The sequence below is a fragment of the Vombatus ursinus genome, unplaced genomic scaffold (assembly GCF_900497805.2).
Source record: "Vombatus ursinus unplaced genomic scaffold, bare-nosed wombat genome assembly UNPS02014778.1, whole genome shotgun sequence".
In the NCBI taxonomy this organism is placed as follows: domain Eukaryota; kingdom Metazoa; phylum Chordata; class Mammalia; order Diprotodontia; family Vombatidae; genus Vombatus; species Vombatus ursinus.
In genome coordinates, this window is record NW_020954556.1 from 6,538,239 (window position 1) to 6,560,235 (window position 21,997).

General features: G+C 38.3%; 1 protein-coding gene across 2 annotated transcripts; it reads right to left on the bottom strand.

Annotated features, from left to right (window-relative positions):
• Window positions 1-2,437: 2,437 nt before the first annotated feature.
• Window positions 2,438-20,797, bottom strand: GOLGA7 (golgin A7). 2 transcript variants are annotated; one of them, XM_027865526.1, is made up of 6 exons: window positions 20,781-20,797; window positions 20,411-20,547; window positions 13,728-13,880; window positions 7,648-7,749; window positions 6,307-6,369; window positions 2,438-3,475 (listed from the first exon to the last, which is right to left on the bottom strand). In XM_027865526.1, the coding sequence occupies exons 2-5, from the start codon at window positions 20,519-20,521 to the stop codon at window positions 6,322-6,324; spliced, it is 414 nt and encodes a 137-aa protein (XP_027721327.1). In that variant the 5' UTR covers window positions 20,522-20,547; window positions 20,781-20,797; the 3' UTR covers window positions 2,438-3,475; window positions 6,307-6,321. The 2 variants fall into 2 exon arrangements, with proteins under 2 accessions (XP_027721327.1, XP_027721326.1); XM_027865525.1 differs by having other exon boundaries at window positions 2,438-3,873.
• Window positions 20,798-21,997: the final 1,200 nt, after the last annotated feature.

A 21,997-nucleotide genomic window follows, 5' to 3' on the forward strand; every position in this document is an offset into this window, starting at 1 on the left:
CAGCACTGTAAACCCAAGTACCTTGGGAACAGTATTGTCTCCGCAGACCAAAGGCCCTGACACCACCATCCAGGAAATCAATCCATAGAAATGCAAAATGCTGCCATCAAGATCACTGGCATCACCAAATGGTTCAACATTAGAGGTGGATAGAATTGTAACGGTGGAAAAACGTTGAAGACTGCTATCCACTTGACAGGCAGTTGAAACCTCCTGTTTTGTCCTCCTATGACAATGTGAGGAACTATATAGGTTTTCTATTTGTAACCCCAGCATGGACGTAGCACAGAACTTCAAAGCCATTCTCCAGTTGACAGGTATCTTTATTTCAAATTCTTTTCGATCACAAAGTGCTGCTATACATATTTTGTTGCATAGAACACCTGCCTCTCCTATTATTGATTTTGGGGTATATGCCTAACAGTGACCCTTTTAGCTCCTCTTCACATAATTTCAAATTTCTTTACAGAAATGAAAAGCAATGTACTCGTTTTCCTTGCTCTAGGCACTGGTTCCCAAAGTGGGTGATACTGCCTCCAGGGGTGGGGGTATGCTGGAATAATTCAGGGGGGTGGTAGTAGCCTTGGGTACAATTGGGGGGACATTAAATAAAAATAAGAGTGGTGGAAGCATAAGGAAAGATAAGAAAATTTTGAAAAACCATTCATACATATTTCACCTATGTTAACAGTTAAAATTGTAGTGATTACATCCTTTTCCAAATAAACACACAAAATGTAAGTTATAACTGCTCAGTGGTCAAGTTCATTGACAGGTCTTAACAAGCAAGTGTTGGTAGGCAAGCACATCGTGCATTGTCAGTAAGTCCAGCATGCAATGGCAGGAGTATGTGCATGTAATGACTTGTTTACAATACGATACTACACACTTACATGACAATATTGTGTCATCAAAATTTCAATGCAGGAAAAACCCCACAAATTTAAAATTACTAAATTTAAGATGCATCATTTAAAAAAAATTTTAAACTGGAATTGACACAAATTAAAGAAAAAAGTTAAAGGGTTAAAGAAAGTAGATTTTGGGCAGAGGTGCTAGTTAATTTTTTTGAAAAGGGGGTGGTAGGGTAAATAAGTTTGGGAACCTCTGCTCTATAACCTAAGGTTACTTCATCCCTGAAGAGGCTGAGGAATAGTTCTCTCTCTAGTGCCTTTGCTACCAAGCTCATTAAAATGAATATAGGGGCAGCTAGGTGGCACAGTGGATAGAGCACTGGCCCTGGATTCAGGAGGACCTGAGTTCAAATTCTGCCTTAGACACATAACACTTACTAGCTGTGTGACCTTGGGCAAGTCACTTAACCCCATTGCCTAGCCAGAAAAAAAAAATGAATATAAACCACAGAAATATTTTCTCCTCTCACACACTCAGCATTAGAAATTTCTTTTGGGTGTGCAAACATTTAGGGTCTCAGAATTCTGAACGAAGATCCTATGTCTAGCAAAAGATATACTATTAGAGAGAGGTCTAATCCCCAAACATCTGGTCAGTACTAGACAATGGCATCACACCTTTCTCCCCTGAAGTTTATTTCAAGCATTATTGCACTTTCCCCCTACATTGATTGGCAATTTCACTTCAAAGATTGGCAATTTCATTAATGTGGGCTTGCCACCAACCAGTGCAACTTATCCACCCATTAGCAGACACACCTCGAGTATCTGTGGCCAAAAAAAGCGCCACCTGTAGCCAACTTTCTGGTGATGATACTTTAAAACTTAACTACAGCTACACTGGTCCTCGGACAACAGAGCTCATCTTTGGTATGGTACTCAGAACCTTTCTAATTAATTAGGACCTGCTAGAGATTACACCTCTGATGGCATAACTTTCAAGGATCTAAGTTCACTTTCATGCCAGATGAGGTAACAAAGTAGGACTTATTTGGAAGCTATATTTACACAGCTGAAAAATCAGTGTTAGCATTGATATAAACTATGGCTCCAACTAGGGCTTAAATCCAGAGAAATTCTAATTCTAAACTCGTCATGTTGAAGGGCATTTACCTAATGTCTTCTGTCTAAATAACCTGATATTTCAGGTGAATTGGAAGCTTGAAACTTAGGGTGATAAGGTTCCTTAAGTGAAAGAGGATTAATACACATAATATTGCCTATCAACCTATCAAAGCAGGGGCTATCAAATATTACAAGATCTCTCTCCTTGTCCACCTTAATGAAAGCAACCAAATCATTAAGATGCTCCTCTATTGCCAGCATTTTTGGCCGACAGAAAGCTTGATACGCTGACTTACAAGTATAAAGTGCTAAATAAACATGAAGAACTATTTAAAAAAAATTAAAATAGGAAACTCAGGAGTCATAGAATACCTTAAAAACAATTAGGAAGATATACAACAAACATTATTGAATGAGATTTCCCACCAAACTATCAAGCAAACATAACAGAGAGACAATTTATTTAAGAAAAGTTTTACTAATGCATTAATATTTGGGCAAAGTTATTGCAATGGGTGTGAAAGGCAGACAGACATACCGTTACAGGCTATAGAAAAACAAAAAGGGTTTTATACAATTAAAATATTAACAAGCCTCTGGGGTTTAGATGAATGACTAACAAATCCATAACAGAAATTAAATCTGGAAGATTAGATCCAGTATTAGCACCTACAATATCACTGGGAGTAGAACTTTAATTCTTTCATTCTTTTCTAGTAAATCCCTTAGCTCTTTCCAAAGAATAATGCTCTCAAACCATAATGATTAACTTAATTTCAAGGTCTTGGAAAACACTGTCATGAAGAATGTAGGTAGAAGAGAAACAAGTATCAAATTAGATTTTTGGGAATTTTACTCAGGAAACATTCACATTATTTTACCTGAACTAATTACAAGATTTATGTGCATCCTGAATACTGAATTCAAGAAAGGTTTATGATTCATAAGTTTTGCCAGTGGAAACAGTTAAAGAAAAATGAGCACATACAGTATTATTCCTACCAAATTATTTTCCCCATAAGTTATATTTATAATAAAGCCATAAGGAAAATGTTCATTACACTTGCTTATTACACATTCAGGGACAGAGCAAGGATGTCTACAGGTCTGATTTAGCATCCACTTTATTGTGCTTACATAGTTTGAATAAAACAAGCAACACATACTACATCCTCCCAACGTTCATGGCAATGCAGTAATGATAAAATTCTCCAAGGAGAATCAAGGTAACTGGAAATCACATGAAATACTGGTTCACTTAGTAAATAAGTGCTACATTGAAAACAAAAAGCATTATACATTATCTTTCCAATGAGCTTCAGTATGAGAAACTAACAGTAGAGACAGATCTTCTGGCAATCGTGTGAGTTCCTTGAGGTCTAGGAAATGTGTCAGCAGGCCACAGGCACAGCTTACCCCTCATCAAAAACCATGTCCGGAAGAAAAAAAACATTCTTCAATTCAGGGGAAATGAAACCAAACCTGGATATGACTTGCTGAAATAAAAAAAAAAAAAACCACCTGGTAGAGAGGACAGCATAAATACTGAGCAGAATCAATAGTCCTGGTGGCAGATAAGAAATGGATTTTGGATTGGGCTGATTTACACAGCTCATTTTATTAAATTGTTTTGAATTAAAAAAGTGAAATGCTTCATTATATTTTCTCAGAAATAACTACAAAGATTACAGAGTCCTACATAGTTTAAAGACACAAAGTGGATGCTGAGTGACAAGATGTCACCCCAGGAGCGGAATTTTAGAAAGTTAGTCCTTGGAGTAGAATGGCACCATGGCTCTGGCAGCAGATACAAAGGAATGATGCTTGGAGAGGAGGTAGGGGACACTCTGCAGTTGGCCGGTGGACAGAAGAGAGTCCCATTCTGAGATGGACTCTGAAAAAGGAATCAACATGAGGTCTTAGAAAGCCATAAAGAAATACTAAAGTGTACATTTATCTCTCCTGAAACAACTGACATTCATTCACACATAAGAGAGTGGTTTTATTTTGTTAGAGAGTTTTACCCAGTAGGTTTTCTGGATTTGCAAGAGCTTATATGTCATCTAGATCAATGACCTAGAAATCAAGCAGTGTGAACTCAAAATTTTTAAAAAGCCATTATTTTATTCTGACATTGAGCAAATCGCTTCTCTTATTCACATGAGAAGCCTGACAGACATAACATCAGGTACCTCACAGGGCTGTGAGGGATAGAGAGAGCATTGGCCCATTTACAAAATGCTTTCCACTTTTCCAAAGTGTTTTACAAAAAGGTTAACAAAAAAATGACAAAATGCTACTTTACTGAAAGTTCTTTTTATGAAGGTCACCTTCCTTTTGTATATTCCTTCATTAAAATATACATTTAATCCCCAAACACTAACTTTAATCTCCAGCCAACTTGCAGATTTGAGGTGTGGAGCTTGGGGTGGTGTGTGTATGGGGATTGGTTAAGCATGAAGTGCACTTTCACATGCCCTCACACACATTCATACAGCTGTTTGACAAGCTCCCAGCCCTTCCTGGGTTCTGCTCCTGATGAACATACAGCTCTAAAAACACAATTGTGCTGAACAAAAACATTTGCAATTCATGAAACTATCCAGAAGTTCCTAATGTAAATCTTTCCCATCTCAAAAATTTCACAGTTGTTTGAACATTGATAGATTAGCCTCTTGTGTATAATTGCTCAAAACCCTACACTACCTCAGAAAAACATTGTTTAGCAATAATAGCTGCAAAATGAGTCATGACAAATGACTTGTGCCAAGTCAACGCAGCTGCAATTGATAAAACAAATTTATTCCAATGGCATGTAACAAAAGCCACACAAGGTTTCTGATTGCTCATTTTTAGAAATATCAGTTAGGAAATTGCAAATCCAGAAACTATATGGACAAGTAACACTACATATTCCAAAATACTCTGCTATCTAAGGCTTTTTATAGGAACTAAACATATGGCACAGGCATCATTATTTACATCTTTGAGTTTTAAGAAAAATTCAGGTTACATTTCCCAGTGCCAGAGTAGACAGCGTTTAAGAATAGTGAGGCTAACTTTGTCAGGAGTTGCAAATAAACTGGACAGAAGCCACTAACAGCTTTGTTCTTCAAAAGTGCTGACAAGATCCTGAAGCAAAGGACGGAAAAAGTTCTCATTTTTACTCCATGAAAGTTTCTGCTTTCTATGTGGTCCCTCCCACATCTGGGAGAAGTTGTCTATCTTTGCTACATTCTGCCACTGTGCAGGGCACTAGTCTGTGACAGAAACCAGTTGAGAAAGTCATAAAGAGTAGATGTCCAGGAGAAATGAGACTTCAACCTCCTGAAATATCTGACATAACTTTGAGAAACTGGCAGAAGGGAAGGAATACCAGCACCTCCTGCTCTGAAGCTGGTACTGCTGCACTGTGGCCAGCTGGAGCAGTCTCAGTGTTTTGGAGAACTCAGAAAAAGAATACCAGGAAAACCACAACACAAATGGGTCTATGGATCTTTTTGTAGCATTAACCCATTTATTTAATGATATTTGTGGAGAGCAGACAGTGATATGTCATTGGCAGATTAGGTCAGAGACTGGCCCTGTGACTTCACTTAAGAGAACTCTCTCCGAAGACAGGTTAGGACCTTCACCGCAATGGTTTGAGAGCTGCCGTGGGCACAGGAGGTTTGGTGCCTTGCTCGGGGTCACAGCCAATATGTGGCAGAGTCAGGATATAAACCCAGGTCTCCCCAAGTAGAATCAGCTCTTTACCCACTCTGCCCCTCTTCTCTAGGTCAATGTATTGCTACCCAACCAGGTCAAGTGACTTCTCTAAATCTATTCATAAATATTAGATAAAAAAAAATAATAAAGTGCATGTTTCCCGCAACATACACATATCCCAAAGCCCTTAGGATCGTTTTTTCTTTATATCCCAAAAGCCCTGCATATAGTAAGTCCTTAATAAATGTTTGTTGAATTGAAGTGCTGGTACTCACATTTCTATGTGAACTGATTGATGGCAGGGCCTGAGCAGTCATGTGAGGAGGCTAGTCTAATATATAAAAATAATCTGACACAATATAGACAAAATTAGATTTAGATTTCTATCTAACCAAATCAAATGTTGATTAAGCCAGCTTTTACATATTATACCAATATAATCAATCATTTAAAGAAAACACCATTCAACTATATGCATCAACTATCCACCACCTCCCATACAAGGTTTAAAAGTTTTGTTTCCATGCAGTGGAAATGCCTATTGAGTAGGAAAGAAGAATCCTACATATTTTGAATGTATAGAAAATACCTAAAAATGGAACTCTAGTTTGTTATTTACCTTGGACTCCATGGTTTATCTTCCACTGCTCATGCCTCTGTCTTCATAAATGGTAATTTCAATCTATATATAGGGTAGCTGTTAAGAAAACATACCACTGGAGACTAAATGATATAAAAGATGAGTTGAATTCACTTCCCTGTGTCAGCACTATTGTTGATTTAAAAAAAAATGCATTAGTTCTACACTCTCTGCTTTATTTTTGTCTTTATAAAATTTACTTATTAAATGTTCTTTGAGATAATTTCTACTTAACTTAAATATTCACACTTACTGATTACTTTGAGAATTGGACTTATTTCTCTAAATTTTATTTCCTATAAAGTATCAAAACATCATGATTAAAAATAAGACTTAAACTCTAGAGTATAGTGAAATGTCTGCAATGGTTAACAAAAAAGGGTTGGGATTTTTTTTCAAAGGCAGTGGGAGAATAATGGATAGAGGCAGCTGGATGGCGCAATGGACAAAGTGCTGGATTTACTTTGAGTCAAGAAGGCTGAGTTCAAATGTTAACCTCAGACACTAGCTGTGTGAGTCTGGGTAAATTACTTAACCTTTGTCTGCCTCAAGTTTTGTCATCTGTAAAGTGTACCTATTAATGTCATCTGCCTTCCAGAGTCGAGGATGAAATGAGATAATATCTGTAAAGTGATTTGCAAACCTTAATGTGCTATGTAAATGCTAAGTAGTAGCAGGGATTCAAGTCCTACCTTTAACACATACTGGCTATGTTCATTAACCTCTCAATGTCCCAAGCAACCATAAAACTATCAGTTGCGGTACAGCTGCTAACCTGTATTGGCAGGACTAGGATTACATAATCTAAAATTCCATTTATCAATTCATTAATCTAATTATCAAGTTATGTTATTTATAATTTTATTTACCAAATTCACCTACTGCTTTTCAAAGCTTATAGCTTCTGAAAATGTGCACAATGTCAAGGGTAATGAAATCAAACATCCAGCAGCTGTAACTGATTTAGGCAAATAGTCAGATGAACCTATGGAACTGTAATTCATTTGGATGACAAGTTCCACCACACACTGAGTTTATCCATTTCAAAAGGGCTTTTGGTTTAGATCTCTGCAGCTGAAAAGCATTACTCATATCAAAACTAATATTACTACAAGATGCCCTCAGAACCACCAAGAAAGATGGTATCCAGAATACTAAAAAGTTTGCAAAACACAAGATACCAAAGCAAAGAGTTTGCAGGAAAAATGCAAGTAACATACACAAAAATTTTCTAGGGCAGGTAGTAAAATCAATATTAAATTGTCTTAGCCTATGCCAACACTGTCACTTTAGTTTTCTTATCTTTAACAAAAAAGATACAACACGAAGTCCTCTCTCAATTGGGTCTGTCAGAAGGAGGCCCTGTGGAGCGTAAATCTTCTCATTCTGTTCCTGAATATATTTGGTGATTTTCTTCAGAACCTGTCAGAAAGAAATACCCAATCGTTTAGATTTTAGTGGAAGTTCTTTTAAGTATCAGCTGGCTATATAAACCTAGTTTTAAAGATTAGAATACTGAAGTTCCTATGGCTTACCAGTTTTGATATTTGCCTTTTTCACAGTTAATAGTAGGTTGGTTAATAAACATTTATTAAGCACCTACTGTGTGCTAGGCATTCTTGCAAGGCACTGGGGACGCAAAGAAAAGAATAACAGTTTCTGTTCTCAAGAAATCTCAGTCCAACAGGGGAGATGAGATGTAAACAACTAAGCACAAACAGGCTATATATGAGAGATTAGAGATAATAAAAAGAAGGCACTGAAGGAACTGATAACTTCCAGAATGAATAACATGTATTTGTTTCTTCTACTTCCGCATGGCCCACTCACTATCAACATTCTTGTAATCTGGCTTTCCTTCTCATTGCTTCACTGGAACAGCATCCTGAGGTCACTTATGATCAATAAATCCAATTCGCAGTCCTCACACAGCATTTGACAATCATTACAGAATCTCATAGTTGGAAGGAACCCTAATGGCAGTCTGGATCAGCCAACACTTCACTAATAATCCCTTATACGACACTAACAAACACTGGTCATTCAGTCACCACCTGAAAATGTCCAGTCTCCAATTCCACTCCTAGACAGCCCTGATGGTTAGAAGTTCTTTCTTACATTGAATCAAAATTTGACTCTGCCACTTCTATTGCTCCTTGCTTTGTCTCCTGGGGCCAAGCAGGAATAAAAAAAAAATGAATCTCTTTCACATTCAAATACTGTCTGACAGCTATGCTGTATTTCCTGAAGTCTTCTGTTCCTCAGGCTAAAAATCTCCATCTCTTTGTATGGCATGACCTCAGATCCCTTCACTCGTTCTCAGTCAATCTTTTCTGGCATGGATATAAGCGAAATCAAGACAGATTATGAAGGACATGCCCAAAAGTTAACACAATATTCAAGATGGGGTATCATTAGGTGAGAGTACAGTGGGGATATATATTGTTTCCTTTGTTCTGAACATACTGCTTTTCTTAACACAGATTAGAATAGCACTGATCTTTGTTTTTCTGGCTACATCCTGATACTGATTCATTGTGAGTTGGAAGTCCAATAAATTCCTGTACATTCTAGACTCCACAAGGGCAGAAATTTGCCATTTTTCACCTTTGGACTCCTACTGCCCAGCACCGTTACACACAGGAGATGCTTAATACACAATGAAATTGGCTGCACACAATGAAAGTTTTTCTATTTTTCCTTAAGGAATATCGCTGATTTTCAATGAAAAGTTTTATTAATACAATGTCTTCCATTATTAAGGGCAGCTCTTTAGTCTCTCCTTTAACCTAATTTTAGCTATTTTCTTTTTCCTTTTGACTAGGTAGCATAGGACAATTATTCCTGGTAATGACTGTGACAAAGGCAAAACAGTTATTTCAGAACCAGCAAGGTGATTTTCTTTGTAATATACATGACCTTTAATTTCCCGAACTTCCCAGTAATTAAGTTCCTGATACTATGATCACTTTCAACAGCATTAAGTGTGACTACACAAGTGAACTGCTAAATTAACAAACAATACTGAAGCTTATACAACTCAAGGAAAATGGAGGCAAATCTGGATGGAAGGCAAATTCTACTAATTGTTAATTCTTCTGATTCAATAAAGAGATTCTGGGATACAAGAAAGAAAGTTAAAGCTTTTAGAATATGAAGGGAATTGGGTGATCCTGGGTTCTCAATGGCTATGTTAATAGTGTGGAATAATTACTCTGGCAATTCCTAACAAGATGGAAAATCTTTAAGAACAGATCCACCAATGGCTTTTGTGTCTGAGGACCAGCCTAGATGAACTGACAGGTTCGCCATCAAATGGCTGGCCACCAGGTGATGCAATGTTCTTGTCCTTGCAATTTACAATGGCTGAATATTAAGGCTTTGAGCAGATATAATCTGCATAGGTGGAAAGTACCCATACCAATGAAATCACAAGTATCTGAAATACTGAATTATCAACCAGAAATGAAAAAGTTTTTATTTCCAACTATAGACAGTTTTTGTAATCCCTCTTCTGGCCTAATTTTCAAAATAACTTTGATAAAGCTCTAAAATATGAGGCTCCAATTTCTACGTATTTCTTTAAATTAACACTACTGTTTGGAGATTAAAATCTCTTGGAAAAAAGGGAGAAAAATTTTGTGAAAATAATGCTGGAAATTAACTTTTTGAATTTAGGTTAGTAACATACTGGGTCAAACTAACCAGTATACTGAAGATGGCAATCTAGGTTTGTGATTATATACTGGTTTACATTTCAATATTCTATACTTACTAACGTGTTTTTTAAAGATGATAAGCACTTAAATGGTAAATTCTTGAAAGAATAGCTAGCTTGTAAAGATCTACTGTAGTAAGTCAATAAATTTGTGGTATTATCCTTAGAGAAAGGGAGTTTTCATTTCATTTCTTCTTAGAACAACAAATTTACCTTCAGTAACACTGAACATTTTCTCACTTTCAATTTCAAGGAAAGTTCAGTTAATCTTTAAGAAGCAAAAAGTCTTACCTCCTATCTCTGTATCACGACCTGTCAATCACACTCAAATAATGAATGGAAGGAAGTAAGCCATAAAGATGGCTAACTCGAGTCTCTCAAACTCTCCAATTTCCCTCTAGGTTCAGCCGCCAGAAATGGAAATTGGAGATTTAGTATCCCCTCACCCTAATCCATTAGAACTCAAGGATACTCTCTCAGAAAACGTCTGCATGACTGATTTCAAAGAAAGGATGCCTTCAGAAAAGTTTCCCTCCCTCTTTTCTTGGGTAGAGATTATTACCAGAGAAATAACACTCCATTTTGTTCTATTAAATTCAACTTTTGTTGGGAAAGGTTTTAATTTAAGTTTTAATAGCAATAATGTGCACTTGGACACCAGCTCAGAAAGAAGACAATTGTGTGCATGAGAATTCAAATCTTGTTAGGTATTTTGTAGAAGCTATCACTATGCCAAACAAGGTGTTAAAAAACACAAAAAACAAACTTTTTGGTCTCTTCAGTAACGGAACAACTTTTATATCCTAAATTCATTCAGCGTCCTAGAAAGGGCACTTTCTAAGCACCATTCTTAACCCAACAACTCTTCACCTGCTGGAGTTTCAGTCATTTTATTCACCATTTCTATTTTTTGGCAAATCACAGCATCCAACAAAAACTATCCCCTTCCTCAAACCTTCAACATAACCATAATTTGTGCAATGTGCATAAAGATAAAGCATTCTTAACTACACCAAGCTTTATGAAAGGTTAACTTTTTCCTAAAAATACTAAATTGGAGTAAGAGCAACTGACCTTCAAGAGAAAAGAACATAGGTTTATCCAAATGAAGAACACTGTCTTCCCCAAATCCTCCCCCTCTTGAGATTCAGCCTTTTTTTTTTAAAGGTAACAAAAGTTCTTGCCTTTCTATGTCAATTTTTTTGGATTCACCATACAAGTAGATAACTACTAGGATCTTCAGTTTTTAAATATGCAAAACTAAAATGATCTACTTCCCTGTTATTATCAATGAACTACATAATTGTAAGGGATAAGTTCTATGTGGATTCTTTACTTCAATAAATGTATATTTATAAAGGATCCTAAAAAAGTCATGCAATAATGAAATTGTAATTGGTCCAGTTTCTTTCTTTTTGTTTAGTTACCCACATCTTTTTTTCTATGTGTAGCTGTGTCTTAGTTTGACTCATGGATCAAACTTACTTGGTAAGCCAAATAACATGGAAGAGACCCTTGATTAAGTAGAACCATAAGCACTACCAGTAGAAGTCTAAGTAGAAAAATACCTACAGGATCAAAATTTCCTTTGTGTTTGACACTGAACTACCTTCTAAAGTTTCAAATTAAAATTTATAATTTTTTTAAAAGAGTTCATCAATATTGCATCAATATTTCAACTAAAAGATTATTTCTAAAATATAAATCTTAAAGAGGTTCAAATCTAGTAACATATAAATTGCAAAGCAGCAGAAAATTTTGATTTTTATAAATTCAGATTAAAATCTACCAGCATCACTAGTAACATATTTAAAAACTACAATTTATAAGATATTCAGCTAAATGGCTTTCATTTCTCAAATAACTATAATGATTGTTCTTGATGTCAGTGTGAGGTATGCATAACTACTCTCCACAGAGGAATTTTATCAGATACCTAAACAAATAATAAAGGAAGTCTATTACAACCTGACAACACTTTGTCACCAAGTCTGAAAGGCAGAAAGTACTCTTATTCATGTACTATACACACCACTAAACATGAATAAGATATTTTATGGTAATGTATTTTTCCTTCAATTCAGAAATATTATATTAGACTTTAAGTACCAATCTCCAAGCAAAATTATCTATAAGTACATTAAACAAAAAAGAATATGGGAACATTGTACAATATGTAATCAGTATGAAGATGCCATATCCAAAAGCAGATATGAACCATTTAATATTTCTTATACCATTTGATTTAAAGGTCATGGCAACAGCTAGATGGCGCAATAGACAGAGCACCGGCCTTGGAGTCAGGAGGACCAGAGTTCAAATTCGGCCTCAGACACATAACACTAGCTGTGTGACCCTGGGAAAGTCATTTAACACCATTGCCGAGCATTAAAAAAAAAAAAAAAAAGGAAAGAAAGAAAAAGAATGAAAGGCCATGACTTCTCTGCTAGTAAATAAAAGTGCAAGTTCTTGGATAGAAAATCTTCAAAGTTTGCAAAGTAAGTATATATATTGCACACATCTAATTATCTTGATATTTTAAAATAAACTCTTTTACCCAGAAGGTAAACTCAAGGTAGCAACAGGGATATCTCACACAATATATAATACAGGGTTGTTCAGTTGTGTCTGACTCTTTGTGAACCCATTTGGGGTTTTCTTGGCAGAGATATTGGGATGGTTTGCCATTTCCTTCTCCAGCTCATTTTTACAGATGAGGAAACTGAGGCAACAAGGTTAAATGACTTGTCCAGGGTCACACAGCTATTAAGTGTGAGGTCAAATTTGAATTCAGGAAGAGTTGTCTTCCTGACCCCAGATCTGGCACTCTATCCACTGTGCCACCTAGCTGCCCCAATAATACAGTGTATGTCATTGTTTTATGGGCCTCCATGAGATAAGCACCTACTGGGGCAGCTAGGACACTTACTAGCTGTGTGATCCTGGGCAAGTCACTTAACCCCAACTGCCTAAAAAAAAGAGATATGTACCTATAATAATGGCTGTACAGCCACTTCTCTTTTAAAAGTTTAAAATCAGTAATATATTAGCTTCAATTAATTCAAAATTAGAGATAAGTAGGATCCTTACTAGCTAAAAGAATTTTAGGAAAAGCTGAATTAGGTTGTAAGCAGATACTATTGAGCTAAAGTCGAGGGCTGTGTAAATGGTGGTACCTTCAATCGGAAGTAACTATTTTGGTCTGTTTCTGACAGGCAATGAGTACTCACTCTCATAAGTGCTTTGAACATTAGGAGCAAAAAATTATCTCAAATATTACACTGTAAGTGCCCCTAGAAAGTTGTTTAAAAGCCAAAAAAAAAAAAATTTTTCCCCCCAAAAACCTCAAGGATCCATAATTATCTGGTATGAGTATTCCTTCCATTGTTAATAGCCTGCCAATCTTCCAAAAGCTGGGCAGATGGCCTTCATGAATTGTAGTGGTCAGAAGAATTTGTCACCTGGTGACCAGCCTCTGCACACCTGGTAAGGCCAATCCCTAAATGACAAATCCCACATACTTAAAGACTTTTTAACTTAAGAGAGTCTCCTAGAGCATGTGCTCCACTGACAGTCTTTAACAACCTAGGGTTACTGTTTCACTATGATAAGGCACCAAAGACTTTTAGTGAAGGCAAAAATGCAAAGGTAACATGCTTTAGACATTCTCGTGCAACTTTACCTTTTCATAATGTGTTTCCATGCACAAAAAGATAGTATATGCTGTCAAACAAGCTAAACAGCCTTCAAGATAAGATTGGCCCCCAAGTTTTTCTGCTTCTGCATAAAGGTTATTTAGAGTACGAACTGTTTCTTCAAACTGCTGCCGGTCAATCTGTAAGAAAAGCAAAAATGAAAAAGCTATGCTTGAGAAATACGTAATCACTAATGTATAGCTTTCTATTCCAGATTTTAAGAAATTAGTGTTTGCTGGCTAGTCATGGCTATTAATGAAAATTAAACAGTTAGCTTCACCTCTCTCACTTGACAATAAACTTTTGTAAAAATTTAATTTGTCACCTTCTATTCTTCCCTTTACACTAATTTCTAAGTGCCTTAATCTACTAATATGTTAATGAGAATGTAGATCCATAGCTTTCATTTTGTCTGCCTGTGGCATTTCTTTTAGAATATTTCAGCGTACCCTGTTAATATCTCAAATTGAACATGTGGTTCAACTAAACAAATTTAGTATAATTCTTCCCACTAAAACCTTGTAACTGGCTTCCTGATCAATATGTGAGTTTCTTAAGATCTCCTTACCTGTCTCCCAGGCATACTATTTCAGAATTATTTTCAATCCTTCACTATTCTCCTGCTCCTAACAGCCAACTTGTCACCAAACTCTACCACTCTGGTCTGTATTTCAATGACTAAAACTTTCAGTCAGGTATTTATTTCTACCTACAAATATACACATCTCTTCCTTTTCTCAAATTCCTTAAAGAAATTGCTGCCTAATTCCTCTTCTCTCATTCACTCCTTAACCCTTTGAAATCTGGCTTTTGACCTCATTACTCAACTGAAGTTCCTCTTCACAAAATTACCAAAGATCTCTTTACTGCCAAATTTGTTAGTCTTTTCTCAGTCCTAATACTTCTTGACCTCTTGCATTTGACACTCTCTTCCTTAATACCTCTTCTCTCTGGGTTTTCATGATGGTGCTTTCTCCCTATGTCACCTCCTACCTATTTCACTGCTCCTCAGTCTCCTTTTGTTTTTTTTTAAATTTTTATTCATTTTGAACTTAAATACAAAAAGACAAAAGAGAATATTTTCATGTACAAGCACAGCATAAAAAGAGGATTCAATATAAAACCATGAATTTCAATTTCACATCGTTTACTTTTTTCTGAAGCCTTTGTTGGTTCTTTCTCCACATCATGCCCCCTAACTGAGGTTGTTGCCTAAGATTCACACCTGGGTTCTCGGCTCCCTCTATGCTTTCTTAGTAAGTTCATCTGCTTCTGTCTAAAATCTCTATGCACATGACTACATGTTCATCTTGGCATTTTTACCTTTACAACATCTCCTGCATCTGACTTCTCCCATATAACATAGCTCAGGCTCTTATCACCACTCATATTGTTACAACTGCCTCCAAACTGATCTCTCTGCCTCAAGTCTCACTTTGTGTAGATGTCCTCTATCTTACACGGCAGTACATTAGGGTACTGTTACAGAGTATTGTCATGGCCTTAGTGACTCAGTGGATAGAGTGCCAGGCCTGGAGTCAGGAAGACCTGAGCTCAAATCCCACCTCAGACAACAGCTGTATGACCTTGGGCAAGTCACTTAACCCTGTCTGCCTCAGTTTCCTTATCTGTAAAATGAGAAGGAAATGGCAAACCCCTCCATTATCTTTGCCAAGAAAACCCCCAATGGGGTCACTTGGACATGACTAAAACGACTGAACAACAATTGCTTGATTGATTATATCTAGGTTAATACCATTACTCCCAACTTCATTTTACTTCAAGTAGTACATAATCCAGCTACAAAATTCATCTTGGTCACCTGACAATTTGACTACCTCTTTTCTTTTCCGATGGTACCCTGCAATTCAATTTAACGCAATGCTGCATTAAATCACATTCTTATAGGATAGCTGTAATATTACCTTTCCTAAGGCACTACTAACAACTCAAGAGCTGAACTCTCTCTCCTCTTTAAGGTATTCTCTGACAAGATAGCAGAATCATAGAATCTTAGATTGGCTGCATAAATGATTGCTACCATTATTATTTCCTACTGAATCATGTCTATCAAACCCATAAAATAATAAGGAATGTTACTCAGTTCCAAAATGTGCCTGCAATGTTATAATACAGCAAAGAAGATCCTTTGAATTGAAAGTTGCTCAGATTCAGAGCCTCCAAAATATCCTGTTGCTATATGATCAGAATCACTCAGCAAGAGCTAGTTATGCTGAAGTTGTGGGAACAGAGGTCACTATGTCATATGGAAGAGAATGAACAGAATTTTTTAAAAAGCAAGCGTCAAAGAATGATTTTTTAGGTTTTTAAAAAGTAAAAGAATAAAGGATAAAAAAGTGACCACCAGCAGCAAATACGGACAGTATATGCAGTAAGAATAGACTTTAGGGAACATACCTAGGAACTTCAATCTCACTTCACACATTTGGGAGAGAACAATTAGTGTCCTACTTTGGCACTTGGGTGGATGATATCAGAGCTACAAGAGATAAGAGAAGTACCACCAAGCAGAAATTTGAGTTAAGTTAGGCTAGCAGAAGAAAAATAGGAAAAAGGGTTGCCTGATGCCAGAATTCTTATATTTTTGATGAAATAAGTGATGAAAAGCAAAGGACCAAAGTCTAAGCAGTTTTTAGTGGCAAAAATAGGTAACTATATAGACTAGACGTAGAGAAGATTTTTAACAAATCAAACGAAGTCAAATAAAATGAAACATTCTAATGGAGACAGTGTGAAAATCCATTTATATCAACAGAACTCTTCAGCCAATAACTAAGGAAGATGAAAATGTGTTTGCAAAATGGAATGTCTTCATACCATGTTTACAAGTACTACTAAACCTAAAATATCAGTTTTCTCTATGTTAACTTGCCAACTTTATACTTTTAGTAAAGGACAATCAATGCCTACTGCAAAGTAATAAACAGAATTTCTAGGGTAAGGGAACAACAACAAAAAGAAGTCTTTCAAATTACCAGCAAACAAAGCAAGGAAAATTTAACCCTGTAATTTAAATTTAATCTTAACACACATACCATCAAAGCTTTCAAAAATGCCTGTTTAAAGTATAAGCTGGTGTTTTTATACAAACATTTTAAAAGAAACCCCCCAAAGCCACACTTATGCAGCACCATACATGATTCTATAGAGTGTTCACTAATACAAAAGATTTCAAGATTTTAAAACATCAATTTCCTGTAAGAATGAGCAGAGAACTTGGTAAATTTTGTTGCTGTAATCAGGCTATAAAGTGAAGGTTCTGCCACACACAGACTTAGAAGATTAATGTCTGATTAGGCATATGTACATTTGGCAAGAACTACTAGAGCTAAGAATTTGACTTTTAAGACCTGTAAACAGGTCTTATATTTGTTTGATATTCTGAATTGAAAGGACATACTGTCTAATTTCAAAAGTTGTATCCATTCAATAAATACTAGCCCCAACACGGGTAGGGGCTACAGTAAAACAGTCTCTGCCCTCAAGTCATTCACACAGGAGAATAAAAGCTACACAAACTTGTGGCTTTTTTCTTTTTGTGAGGCAATGGGGGTGGGGGGTTTAAATGACTTGCCCAGGATCACACAGCTAGTATCACCTAGCTGTCCCTTAAACATACTTATAATAATAACTGTCATATTGAAAAGTACAAATTCCCACAGGAAGGTTTAGGAGAGACTACATTCAGTTTAGGAGTAAGACAGAGACAAGTATATCAAGAGGGCTCAAGAAAGACCTTACAGGATGCTTGTGTGATTGGATGGGAAATCTTAAGTTTTCTACAGGTAGCAATTGTGGGGAAGAACATTCTAAACGGAAGGAATGGTCTAGCAAGGATGAGAGTATAGGTGAGAAAGTGGATATACTTGGGAAACAGAAAATAGTCCAGTCTTGCAAGAGTATGATGTATATGAAGGGGAAGGGGGAGACAAAGATGCAAACGTAGGTTAACGATGTATGTGTGGTATGTGAACTGACTAACATTCCATTCACTTCATGTTTTAAAAGGAGTAACAAGACTGGAACTGTGCTTTAGGATTAATTTGGCAGCAGTATATAGCATAGTTCGGAAGAAACACTGGAGTTTGGAAGGCCAATTACAAGTCTGTTACAGTAGTCTTGACCAGTGGCAATGAAATGTAAAAGGGATGGTTTAAAAGATTTTATGTAGGGGCAGCTAGGTGGCGCAGTGGACAGAGCACCAGCCTTAGAGTCAGGAGGACCTGAGTTCAAATCTGCCCTCAGAGCATTTGATACTTGCCTAGCAAAAATAAACCAAAAAACAAAAAACTTTATTTAAGTAGAGAATGATCTTATGAACCAAGTGGATATGGGGAAAAAGTAGTTACTGAAATCAAAGTCAAAAACACAAACAAGAATCCAGCCATAGCAGAATGTCACTAACCTCTGATAAAATACTGGCCAAGCTGAATTAATGTTGATCAAGTGGCAACCTTCAGTGAGGCAGAAGTAAGAATCAATGCTGACTCTAAGCCCATCTTGAGCCCAAATGAAAGGGAGCCTTGAATGAGGTCACTGACATAATTATAGGATCGTAGCTTAAAAGGAATTGAGGTCATCTAGTCCAAACCCCTTACTTTACAGATGATGACCTGAGGAGAAAGTTTTGTGGGAAACATGATGAATGTAGTTTTGGGCATGTTAAGTTAGAAATGCTAGCAGAGGATACAGATGCAGATGTCAGCCAAAAGGTAGACCTAGACGGTCTGTACTGTGGGAGAAAAGGTAAGGACTGGATCTAGTCTGGGGAGTCACCTGTAGTCAAGTGGACAAGCTATAAGACATAGCAAGAAAAGGAAACAGGGTAGTCACAGACAAGAGTCTTGGGGAATGGCTTCATTTAGGAGGAAGAGAAGCTCAAGGAGTCGGAGAAGGAAGAGAACCACAAGAGTTTGGGATCTTAGAAGCCAAGGAGAGAATTTTAGGGAAAAGTATAGCAATAAAAAACTACAAAAAAGTCAAAGACTTTGAAGACAGAGGAAAGGCCATTGATTTGGCACTTAGAAAGGCAATGATGACCTTAGAAAGGGCAGTTTCAAAAGTTTTGGAGGCACTGGGCGTGGAAATCAGATTGCTAAATTTCTAATTCTCCTGTCAGAGATTTAAAAAATTAATATTTTCACCTAATTCGTATGGTTTAACATTTAAAACATGTTACTTTTTTAAATTTCCTGTGACAATAGCCAACTCTATTTTACTTAATGCCTCTCCAAAAAGCCAGAACCAATTTCAAGGCAGGTGCTTTGGAAAAGGTTATGGTAGAAATGCCAACCAGTTATGCCTAGCTGAGGCACTATTTATTTCACTGATGACTGATATTTTGCTGACTCACAGTTTCAGGATTAATAACCTCAATATTTATTTGGCATTTCACAAACAGGGGTTACTCCAAAAAAAATCTTTACAAAGTGGTTTGATCTTCATTTTCAAAATAAGAAAATGGAGGTGCAGAATGCTGATCTGCCTCTGGCCTTAAAGGAAATAGAGGGAAGGGCCAATATCATATTAAGGTACTGTAGATTTCCTACTCCTACTCTGAATGGCTCGGCTATCCGGTAGAGCAACCCCACTGATTCCAAGATGGCTTTATGTTACTACTAAAGGAAATTTTTCAAGTACAGACTCATCTACACCCACTGATTCCATCACCAACGTTCCTCAGCCCCACACCCATCACTTGACGAATCACCTCAGAGTAAACTGTCAACAAGAGAAAAACAAACAAAAAAACCCAAGCAACTAAACCTGATCCAACCACTAATTGGCTTGAGTATAGTAAATAGTTTGTGTATGTACACATGCACATGTAAAAATAATACTGTTGATAAACCACTTAGACCATGGCTTCTATATAAATATTATTACAGTAGTATTTATGTATAGTACATATAGCATTTACACTACATATAGTCTTTATGCTATATGTAGCATACATAGTATTTATAGTGTTATGTACATGTGCTATATATACTACATATATAATATGGTACATATGTAATACAAATACTATACATAAGTACTATAGCAGTATTTATGTAGAAGTCATGGCCTAATTATGGTTTATTAACGGAGTATCATATACACGTGTACATACGCACACTATGTAGCATATATTATACATTAATACTACTACTGAATACATATACATACACACATACCACTCCAGTAGTATATCTGGAGAAAGAAGGAAAATATTTCAGTGTTCGACTTCCATAAAGCATTATTAAAAAAAAAAGCCTACTACTGGATGGTACAGACATTTCCTAGGCATCAAAACAGGGCAGTGGGATGCCAGGCTTGTTTCTGAGTTAGCAAAGGGCCAAGGACCATCGACAATGAGCGTTTTTCTTTCTTTTTGCCAAGTACAGTGCATCACTTACTGCTTTCGATGCAGGCTCCCTTCCCCTCTCACCCAGTCAACACCGCCCGCTGCTGCTGCTGCAGCCAGCCTGCTCTCTCCCCCAGCACCCCCTCCTCCGGACCCTCTCTGGTGTCTCTGCCACCCTCCCCATCCCTGCCTCAGTGTCCCCATTTGCCAGTCTTAGAGAACAGGACTCCCCCGCCCCCCGACCCCCGTCGCAGAAAGGAAGCTGTCAGGGGCCGCAGCAGGTCCCTTGGGGCTCCGTACCCGGTTTTCCAACTCGGCGGGGAACTTGGTCTGGAACTGGCACCGGGTGCCGCTGCTGTAATCCCGCTGGATGAAGACCTTGCCGGACACGGGCGCCTGCTGCGGCCTCATGGCGGGCGGGGCCGGGCCGCGCTACGCTGCGGGGGACACAACAACACGGTTCTCCTCAGGCCCCCGGCGCCGGCAGCGCCTGGCGAGGCTGGGCCGGGAGCCGGCCGTGACAGCGGCCCCCGAGCCCCGGCCCGCCCCATGGTGCCCGGGCCGGCCCCCCCTCCGCTGCCCCGCGTCCTCCCCCCCCGGGCCCGCGCACCGATCACCCCCGGCCCGGCCCAACCTCGCCACCCCCCTCCCCGGCCTGGGAAACACCGACCCGCCTCCTCCGTGGCCCTCCAGCGGCTGTCGCACGTCCTCGTCCCTCACTTACGGCCTGCTGCAAATAAACCTCCTCTCTCCTCCCCACCCAGAAACCTCCCCCCTCGCAGACGTCTCCTACCCCACCCCCTCCGGGCGGCCGTAAAGTGAAACGGCCGCGCTAGTGCGCAAAGCGGCTGGGCGGTGCTTTCCGCGAATGATCCCGCCCCGGCTCGGGCGCGGTCTCGGGCCCGGGGAGAGATGCGGAGGAATGGGGATGGGGACGGGGCCGGGGATGGGGCGGAGCTAAACCTTCGGTGGGAGGGACCTGGTATCCGGTCACCCGCGGTGGTCCGGAAGGCCGTCACTTCCTGTTCTGAGCGTCGGGCCTAATGGCAGGAACGCCGGCTTTGGAGAGCGAAGCTTCGAATTCGGGTTCTGCCATATTTAGTCGCCGTGTAAATCCATTAGATTGGAAGCTCCATGAAGGAAGGGACGGTTTTTCTCCTCCATTTGTGTCCCCAGCGCTTAGCCCTGAGCCTGGCACATAGTAGGCCCCTAATCTACGCAACTCTGGATCTTGGTTTACTTATCAGTAAAACCCGACGGTTTTACCAGATTTCTTTGTGTGTGTATTTTTTAAAGTTAATATTTAATTTTCAGACGAAGACATCCTTCTCTCCTTCCATTCCTCTAGTTCTATCCCTCACAACCTTTCCTTGAGAAAGCAAGAAAAACAAGGATATAGAGTCATGTTCAAGACAATCCCCCGCACCTTCTCGACTATGTCTCAGCATTCGCTCTGCGCCCCTCACTTCGCTATCAGGATAACCTGTCAGTAAGAATTTACTAAGCGCCCATTGGGCGCTTGGCACGGTACTAAGGGTTTTACAATGATCACAATCCTGGAAACAACCCTTCCAGGTGGTCTCATGGGGGAGGTACCATTAAGGCAGTTATGGACAAACAAGCTACATACGTGATAAGTTGGAGATAATGGAGGGAAGGTACTTGCACTTGAAGGAGGATCTGGAAAGACCTCTGGTAGAAAATGATTTTAGAAGGAAGGCAGAAAGTAGAGCTATGTATAAGGAGTGAGAGCATTCCAGGCATGGAATTCTAAAGACCTTTCTAGCTCTTGGGTATAGACCTTAGTGGTTGAAGGCTCTGGGCACTCTGAAGAACTGTCTTTTAAAAAAATAAGTCTTAATGAAACACAAATTCTAGGACTTCATT